This window comes from Terrapene carolina, unplaced genomic scaffold (genome assembly GCF_002925995.2).
Source record: "Terrapene carolina triunguis isolate 2854851 unplaced genomic scaffold, T_m_triunguis-2.0 Scaffold34376, whole genome shotgun sequence".
In the NCBI taxonomy this organism is placed as follows: domain Eukaryota; kingdom Metazoa; phylum Chordata; order Testudines; family Emydidae; genus Terrapene; species Terrapene triunguis.
Window position 1 is genome coordinate 2,221 of NW_020698727.1, and position 9,977 is coordinate 12,197.

Here is a 9,977-nt window from a genome sequence, read left to right on the forward strand (position 1 = left end):
CCCTCTCAGTCTTTTCTTTTCCAAACTAAACAAACCCAATTCTTTCAGCCTTCCTTCATAGGTCATGTTCTCTAGACCTTTAATCATTCTTGTTGCTCTTCTCTGGACCCTCTCCAATTTCTCCACATCTTTCTTGAAATGCGGTGCCCACAACTGGACACAATACTCCAGTTGAGTCCTAACCCGTGCAGAGTAGAGCGGAAGAATGTCTTGCTCACAACACACCTGTTAATGCATCCCAGAATCATGTTTGCTTTTTTTGCAACAGCATCACATAGATCCCTTTCTGCCATACTCCTTCCTAGACAGTCTCTTCCCATTCTGTATGTGTGAAACTGATTGTTCCTTCCTAAGTGGAGCACTTTGCATTTGTCTTTGTTAAACTTCATCCTGTTTACCTCAGACCATTTCTCCAATTTGTCCAGATCATTTTGAATTATGACCCTATCCTCCAAAGCAGTTGCAATCCCTCCCAGTTTGGTATCATCTGCAAACTTAATAAGCGTACTTTCTATGCCAATATCTAAGTCATTGATGAAGATATTGAACACAGCCGGTCCCAAAACAGACCCCTGAGGAACCCCACTTGTTATACCTTTCCAGCAGGATTGGGAACCATTAATAACTACTCTCTGAGTATGGTTATCCAGGCAGTTATGCACTCACCTTATAGTAGCCCCATCTAAGTTGTATTTGCCTAGTTTATTGATAAGAATATCATGTGAGACCGTATCAAATGCCATACTGAAGTCTAGGTATACCACATCCACCGCTTCTCCCTTATCCACAAGACTCATTATCCTATCAAAGAAAGCTATCAGATTGGTTTGACATGATTTGTTCTTTACAAATCCATGCTGGCTATTCCCTATCACCTTACCACCTTCCAAGTGTTTGCAGATGATTTCCTTAATTACTTGCTCCATTATCTTCCCTGGCACAGAAGTTAAACTAACTGGTCTGTAGTTTCCTGGGTTGTTTTTATTTCCCTTTTTATAGATGGGCATTATATTTGCCCTTTTCCAGGCTTCTGGAATCTCTCCTGTCTCCCATGATTTTCCAAAGATAATAGCTAGAGACTCAGATACCTCCTCTATTAGCTCCTTGAGTATTCTAGGATGCATTTCATCAGGCCCTGGTGACTTGCAGGCATCTAACTTTTCTAAGTGATTTTTAACTTGTTCTTTTTTTATTTTATCTTCTAAACCTACCCCCTTCCCATTAGCATTCACTATGTTAGGCATTCCTTCAGACTCCTCTGTGAAGACCGAAACAAAGAAGTCATTAAGCATCTCTGCCATTTCCAAGTTTCCTGTTACTGTATCTCCCTCCTCACTGAGCAGTGGGCCTACCCTGTCCTTGGTCTTCCTCTTGCTTCTAATGTATTGATAAAAAGTCTTCTTGTTTCCCTTTATTCCCGTAGCCAGTTTGAGCTCATTTTGTGACTTTGCCTTTCTAATCTTGCCCCTGCATTCCTGTGTTGTTTGCCTATATTCATCCTTTGTAATCTGTCCTAGTTTCCATTTTTTATATGACTCCTTTTTATTTTTTAGATCATGAAAAATCTTGTGGTTAAGCCAAGGAGGTCTTTTGCCACATTTCCTATCTTTTCTACTCAGCTGAATAGCTTGCTCTTGGGCCCTTAATAGTGTCCCTTTGAAAAACTGCCAACTCTCCTCAGTTGTTTTTCCCTTCAGTTTTGATTCCCATGGGACCTTACCTATCAGCTCTCTGAGCTTACCAAAATCTGCCTTCCTGAAATCCATTGTCTCTATTTTGCTGTACTCCCTTCTACCCTTCCTTAGAATTGTGAACTCTATGATTTCATGATCACTTTCACCCAAGCTGCCTTCTACTTTCAAATTTCTCAACGAGTTCCTCCCTATTTATTAAAATGTAGAACAGCTTCCCCCCAGTATCTTTTTCAACCTTCTGAAATAAAAAGTTGTCTGCAATGCAGTCCAAGAACTTATTGGATAGTCTGTGCCCCGCTGTGTTATTTTCCCAACATATATCTGGATAGTTGAAGTCCCCCATCACCACCAAATCTTGGGCTTTGGATGATTTTGTTAGTTGTTTAAAAAAAGCCTCATCCACCTCTTCCACCTGGTTAGGTGGCCTGTAGTAGACTTTTGTTTTTACCCCTTTTAGCCTAACCTAGAGACTCTCGACACTTCCGTCTCCTATGTCCATCTGCACCTCAGTCCAAGTGTGTACATTTTTAATATATAAGGCAACACCTCCTCCCTTTTCCCCCGTCTATCCTTCCTGAGCAAGCTGTGCCCATCCACACCAACATTCCAATCGTGTATTATCCCACCAAGTTTCGATGATGCCAACAATGTCATAGTTGTATGTATTTATTAGCACTTCCAGTTCTTCCTGCTTATTACCCATACTTCTTGCATTTGTATATAGGCATCTAAGATACTGATTTGATCTTGCCTCCCAGTTTTGCCCTGACCCTCCTTTCTCTCTGCCATTATGGCCCATGCTCCTTCCTATTTCCGACCCATCTCCCAGGTCTCCATGTTCCCCACTTACCTGTGGGCTTTGCTCACCTGTCCCCGTCGAACCTAGTTTAAAGCCCTCCTCACTAGGTGGAACCAGACTGCTGGCACTTAACATTAAAAAGGTTGCAGAGAAGTTTTTAAACTAGGAGATGGGGGAAAGCCGACTGCTGCAGAGGAGCATGTGGATCGGACAGAGACTTCTCTTAGAGGAGAGTCTATTGATAGAGATTCTCTAGGTTATCGTCAGGAGCAGAGGATGGAAGAGGATAATGTAAGGGCCAGATCAGATGAGAAACATTCACATAAAGAATCGGACACATCAGAAAAGGGCAGACAAATAAACAATGACAAGTTTTTAAAGTGCTCATACACAAATGCTAGAAGTCTAAATAATAAGATGGGTGAACTAGAGTGCCTTGTGATAAAGGAGGATATTGATATAATAGGCATCACAGAAACCTGGTGGACTGAGGACAATCAATGGGACACAATCATTCCGGGGTACAAAATATATTGGAAGGACAGAACAGGTCATGCAGAGGGGGGAGTGGCACTATTTGTGAAAGAAAATGTACAATCAAATGAAGTAAAAATCTTAAGTGAATCCACATGTTCCATAGAATGGCTATGGATAGTAATTTCATGCTCTAATAAGAATATAACATTAGGGATCTATTATTGACCACCTGATCAGGACAGTGATAGTGATGATGAAATGCTAAGGGAAATTAGAGAGGCTATCAAAATTAAGAACTCAATAATAGTGGGGGATTTCAGTTATCCCCATATTGACTGGGAACATGTCACCTCAGGACGAAATGCAGAGACAAAATTTATTGATACTTTAAATGACTGCTTCTTGGAGCAGCTGGTACGGGAACCCACAAGGGGAGAGGCAACTCTAGATTTAGTCCGGAGTGGAGTGCAGGAGCTGATCCAAGAGGTAACTATAACAGGACTGCTTGGAAATAGTGACCATAATATAATAACATTTAACATCCTTGTGGTGGGAAGAACAGCTCAACAGCCCAACACTGTGGCATTTAATTTCAAAAAGGAACTATTCAAAAATGAGGAGGTTAGTTAAACAGAAATTAAAAGGTACAGTAACTAAAGTGAAATCCCTGCAAGCTGCATGGGCGCTTTTTAAAGACACCGTAATAGAGGCCCAACTTAAATATATACCCCAAATTAAGAAACACAGTAAAAGAACTAAAAAAAAGCCACCGTGGCTTAACAACCATGTAAAAGAAGCAGTGAGAGATAAAAAGACTTCCTTTAAAAAGTGGAAGTCAAATCCTAGGGAGGTAAATAGAAAGGAGCATAAACACTGCCAAATTAAGTGTAAAAATGTAATAAGAAAAGCCAAAGAGGAGTTTGAAGAACGGCTAGCCAAAAACTCAAATGGTAATAAAAAACATGTTGTTAAGTACATCAGAAGCAGGAAGCCTGCTAAGGAACCAGTGGGGCCCCTCGATGATTGAGATACAAAAGGAGCGCTTAAATACGATAAAGTCATTGCGGAGAAACTAAAGGGATTCTTTGCTTCAGTCTTCACGGCTGAGGATGTTAGGTAGATTCCCAAACCTGAGCCAGCTTTTGTAGGTGACAAATCCGAGGAACTGTCACAGATTGAAGTGTCACTAGACGAGGTTTTAGAATTAATTGATAAACTTAATATTAACAAGTCACCGGACTAGATGGCATTCACCCAAGAGTTCTGAAAGAACTCAAATGTGAAGTTGCGGAACTATTAACTATGGTTTGTAACCTGTCCTTTAAATCGGCTTCTGTACCCCACGACTGGAAGATAGCTAGTGTAACGCCAATATTTAAAAAGGGCTCTAGAGGTGATCCCGGCAATTACAGACCGATAAGTCTAATGTCAGTACCGGGCAAATTAGTCGAAACAATAGTAAAGAATAAAATTGTCAGACACATAGAAGAACATAAATTGTTGGGCAAAAGTCAACATGGTTTCTGTAAAGGAAAATCGTGTCTTACTAATCTATTAGTGTTCTTTGAAGGGGTCAACAAATATGTGGACAAGGGGGATCCAGTGGACATAGTGTACTTAGATTTCCAGAAAGCCTTTGACAAGGTCCCTCACCAAAGGCTCTTACGTCAATTAAGTTGTCATGGGATAAAAGGGAAGGTCCTTTCATGGATTGAGAACTGGTTAAAAGACAGGGAACAAAGGGTAGGAATTAATGGTAAATTCTCAGAACGGAGAGCGGTAACTAGTGGTGTTCCCCAAGGGTCAGTCCTAGGACCAATCCTATTCAACTTATTCATAAATGATCTGGAAAAAGGAGTAAAAAGTGAGGTGGCAAAGTTTGCAGATGATACTAAACTGCTCAAGATAGTTAAGTCCAAAGCAGACTGTGAAGAACTTCAAAAAGATCTCACAAAACTAAGTGATTGGGCAACAAAATGGCAAATGAAATTTAATGTGGATAAATGTAAAGTGATGCACATTGGAAAAAATAACCCCAACTATACATACAATATGATGGGGGCTAATTTAGCTACAACGAATCAGGAAAAAGTTCTTGAAGTCATCGTGGATAGTTCTCTGAAGACGTCCACGCAGTGTGCAGAGGTGGTCAAAAAAGCAAATAGGATGTTAGGAATCATTAAAAGGGGGATAGAGAATAAGAAGGAGAATATATTATTGCCCTTATATAAATCGATGGTACGCCCACATCTCGAATACTGCGTACAGATGTGGTCTCCTCATCTAAAAAAAGATATACTGGCACTAGAAAAGGTTCAGAGAAGGGCTACTAAAATGATTAGGGGTTTGGAACGGGTCCCATATGTGTAGAGATTAAAGAGGCTAGGACTCTTCAGCTTGGAAAAGAGGAGACTAAGGGGGGGTATGATAGAGATATATAAAATCATGAGTGATGTGGAGAAAGTAGATAAGGAAAAGTTATTTACTTATTCGAATAATGCAAGAACTAGGGGTCACCAAATGAAATTAATAGGCAGCAGGTTTAAAACAAAAGGAAGTTCTTCTTCACACAGCGCACAGTCAACTTGTGGAACTCCTTGCCTGAGGAGGTTGTGAAGGTGAGGACTGTAACAGGGTTTAAAAGAGAACTGGATAAATTCATGGAGATTAAGTCCATTAATGGCTATTAGCCAGGATGGGTAAGGAATGGTGTCCCTAGCCTCTGTTTGTCAGAGGGTGGAGATGGATGGCAGGAGAGAGATCACTTGATCATTACCTGTTAGGTTCACTCCCTCTGGGGCACCTGGCATTGGCCACTGCGGTAGACAGGATACTGGGCTACATGGATCTTTGGTCTGACCCAGTTCGGCTGTTCTTATGTTCTAATTCTAACATATTGTGACATAATTCTCTAACCCAGGGGTCGGCAACCTTTCAGAAGTGGTGTGCGGAATCTTCGTTTATTCACTCTAATTTAAGGTTTCGCGTGCCAGTAATACATTTTAACGTTTTTAGAAGGTCTCTTTCTATAAGTCTATAATATAAACTAAACTATTGTTGTATGTAAAGTAAATAAGGTTTTTAAAATGTTTAAGAAGTTTCATTTAAAAATAAATTAAAATGCAGAGCCCCCGGACGGGTGGCCAGGACCCAGGCAGTGTGAGTGCCACTGAAAATCAGCTTGCGTACCATAGGTTGCCTACCCCTGATCTAACCAATTATATCCCACTACCCTAATTAACTTACACCTGGCAACATTAATTATACAGGAGAGAGAAACTATTAGAGAACGAGACTGATTAACAATGTAAAAGTGGTGACCATAAAGATAAAACAATACGGAAATGAGGGTTTCACAACCACAACCATTGATAAGTGATTTCTTGCCAGTCAGGATGCTATCAAACTAAATTTTCTTTAACCATCTTAAGGTCTGTTTCTTTATCTGGTGGGGATGGGCACTATCGGGACAGGATCGTCTTCCTAACAGCCCAATACCACCTTATTTCAGTGTGACTGGTTTGGGAGGTGAGGATGTGACCCTACGCTTCCCAGCTTATGGCTGCCCCTGCTGCTTAGCCAAAGGCCTTAGCCTAAGAACAAGGCCTCAGACTATCCTGGTGAGAGAAGGCCCATACACAGGCGGACTGTGATTTTGATTCTTTGTTTTTATACCTCTGTAACTAGCTAAGTGATAAAAATACACCTAAGTTCTTCAAGTATAGGCTTTACAGGCAGGCTTGAATATCTCTATTCTAACATGGGTTCTACCCCTTCCCCCAGTCTGTGTCTGTCTTGTCTATTTAGATTGTAAATTCTTCAGGGCATAGGCCATCTACTATTCTGTGTTTGTACTTGTCCTAGCACAATGGGGACCCACTGTTAGTTGGTCCTTAGGCACTAAGGCAATGCATATGATTTATAATAATAATAACTCTCATGCCACTTTGAGCCAAGGAAGCTGGCCTTGGGATGTTACTGCTTAAAAATGAGCTGGGGTTAAAACCATGGAATATTCTTTGTGACAAATATCCCACAAATTCCATTGACCTCCCTTCTTTTCTTTGCCTGGAGTAGGGTTTCCAATTTCCAAACCTGATGTGATCTCGCAGCTGGAACGAGGGGAAGAACCATGGGTCCCTGACCTCCAGGGCTCTGAGAAAGAAGTGCTCCTGAGAGCTCCCTGCACAGGTGAGGAATTGGTTAAACCAACTCAGAAACTGTTTAGGAATGCAGGAAACATTAGGGATGCCCTACAAAGACCCTGTGAGCTCTCCGAGTTCAGGATTGTTCCCTGCAGATGTGGAATCATTACGGCAGATGTCACTCATGGCATCCCTCCTATTCTGACTGACAACTGGCAGCAGGTCCCTCCCCGATCTCACTTTCCCCTGAGTGTTCTGGTGAGATGCGGACCAAAACTGATCCCTTCCTCTCTCCTCTGGGGAAGGGTTTGGAGAAAATCAGCTCCTGATAATTTTCATCTCTCCCACACATATTTTGGTTTGTTCATCCCTTTTTCTATTCCTCTGAGATTTCCTTTCTTTCTGGTGCAGGGAGTGACCTATATCTGGATTCTCTTTGTCTGCCATCAGGTGATGGGCTGGTGCGTGAGAATGAGGAGGAGAAAGCCCATCAGGAAGATGCTGAGCAAGTAGAACCACATGGAACGTTATCAGGAAGATGCAAAGGGAATGTTTCCAGGAGTTGTGCACTCCAAGAAAAAGAAAAAGCCTGTGAGACTCAGGAGAGGCCAGAGGAAAACTTCAGTAGCCTCCCAGACGTTGTAACACGTGACAGAATCAAGTTGGAAGAGACACGCTACACATGCTCTGAGTGCGGGAAAAGCTTCAGTCACAGCTCTAACCTGAGCAATCATAGGAGAATCCACACAGGAGAGAAGCCCTACACATGCTCTGAGTGCGGGAAAAGCTTCAGGCGGAGCTCACACCTTATCACACATAGGAGAATCCACACAGGTGAGAAACCGTATGGATGCTCTGAGTGTGGGAAAAGCTTCACTTGGAGCTCACAGCTTATCACACATTCTAGCATCCACACAGGAGAGAAGCCCTACACGTGCTCTGAGTGCGGGAAAAGCTTCAGTCAGCGCTCAGACCTTATTGGACATCAGAGAATCCACACAGGAGAGAAGCCCTACACGTGCGCTGAGTGCGGGAAAAGCTTCAGTCAGCGCTCACACCTTATCAGACATTGTAGAATCCACACAGGAGAGATGCCCTACACGTGCTCTGAGTGTGGGAAAAGCTTCTATGGCCGCTCACAGCTTATCACACATTCTAGAATCCACACAGGAGAGAAGCCCTACACGTGCTCTGAGTGCGGGAAAAGCTTCAGTCAGCGCTCAGTCCTTATCAGACATCAGAGAATGCACACAGGAGAGACGCCCTACACATGCTCTGAGTGCGGGAAAAGCTTCAGTCACAGCTCTGCCCTGAGCAATCATAGGAGAATCCACACAGGAGAGACGCCCTACACATGCTCTGAGTGCGGGAAAAGCTTCAGGCAGAGCTCACACCTTATCAGACATCAGAGAATCCACACAGGAGAGAAGCCCTACACATGCTCTGAGTGCGGGAAAAGCTTCAGTCACAGCTCTGCCCTTATTAGACATCAGAAAATTCACATGAGAGAGGACTGTAATAAATCCCTTGACTAGGGCTGGCCAAAGGTTTTTTTTTTTTTTTAAACAAATCACATTTGCTAATTCCCACATAGTGATTTTTGCACTGTCTTCACCGTGGCCTCTCAGCTACACCAGATGAGTTGCCTGCTTCTGCCTTTTGCAGTTCACCCTTCTTTGGGGTCAGTCCTGTGATCTTTTCTATCAACTCCTTTCCTTTTGAGTCGTAGGATTGTGTGTGTCCCTCAGCCAGGAATGTTCATCCGCTCCAGGTGGGAGAGAGAGGTTTGATCCCAACAAGCTACACTGAGGCAAAAACTACCTGTGCCTTACGTCCACTAGGACTGTATATAGCGTTGTCTGCTCAAGTTAGTGATCTTGGTGTAAAAAGACAATTTATAGTTGTAGTTCAGATGCCGCCCAGGTGCAGTGGTTGGCATTAGCTCTCCCCTTGACCTCCATCACTTTTCCTAGTCTAAACAAACCCTGAGCATCACAGTTATACTGTTCCCCCATTTCAAAGCAATTGTTAGTCATCAAGTTCCCTCTTGGGGAAGAAATTGTTTCATTCCCAGTTGCTCTGTTGTTGCTTCAAGTTGTGTTGGAGAGCAGATATTTTTACTACCATTTTCCTCACTTAAAATATATTGAACTATAACAATGAGCAGGAACAGGGCAGGGATAGGGAAAAATTGTCATTTCACCCTGTGGAAGCAGAGAAAGAACTGACAGCAAGGGGATGCAGTGCATGACAGTTTGTTAGCAAGAGTCAGGCTAACTGTAACGTGTAAAACCCCTGAGATGTCATATCTGCAACTAGCCGTCCGCATGGAGGGATACGCCAGCAAGTGGGCTGATGGGGCCCAGACGAAGGAGGACCTGGTTAAACTGCTGGTACTGGAGCAACTGTATAAGCGGTGCCCATCCGACCTGAGGCTGTGGTTGGTGGACAAAAAGCCAGAGAACCCGCGACACGCAGGGCAGCTGGCCGATGAGTTTGTGAAGAGCTGGTCAGGGGGTGGCAGGGAGGAGTCCCAAAGGAACAGGCCCGCCGCGATGCGGAGAGAGAGTCACCCAGGTACCTCCCAAAGGGAGAATATGGGGAATCCCCTTCCAAGGGGAATGCGCAGCATTCGGGACGACCGACCGACTCGAGGGGACCCACGGGACATGAGCTGCTATTACTGCGGCCGAAGAGGCCACATTCGGGCCCAGTGCCCCAAGCTCAAGGACAGACTGAGCAGACCGAACCCACACCCGGTTAACTTGGTAGAGGCCCAGACGGACGAGGGGCAGGCTTCTCACGCAAAAGGGGCTGGCAGCTTATCAACTGCTCAAGAGAGAGAAGGGCCCCAGCCCAGCT

General features: G+C 43.6%; 1 protein-coding gene across 1 annotated transcript in view; it reads left to right on the plus strand.

Annotated features, from left to right (window-relative positions):
• Nucleotides 1–9,460, plus strand: part of LOC113405100 (zinc finger protein OZF-like) — a 10,915-nt gene extending 1,455 nt beyond the window's left edge. Inside the window, exons 2-3 of the mRNA XM_029914290.1 lie at nucleotides 7,048–7,161; nucleotides 7,566–9,460. Coding sequence (XP_029770150.1) covers nucleotides 7,048–7,161; nucleotides 7,566–8,650 — 1,199 coding nt within the window. The 3' untranslated portion in view covers nucleotides 8,651–9,460. The remainder of the gene's footprint in view (nucleotides 1–7,047; nucleotides 7,162–7,565) is intronic.
• Nucleotides 9,461–9,977: the final 517 nt, after the last annotated feature.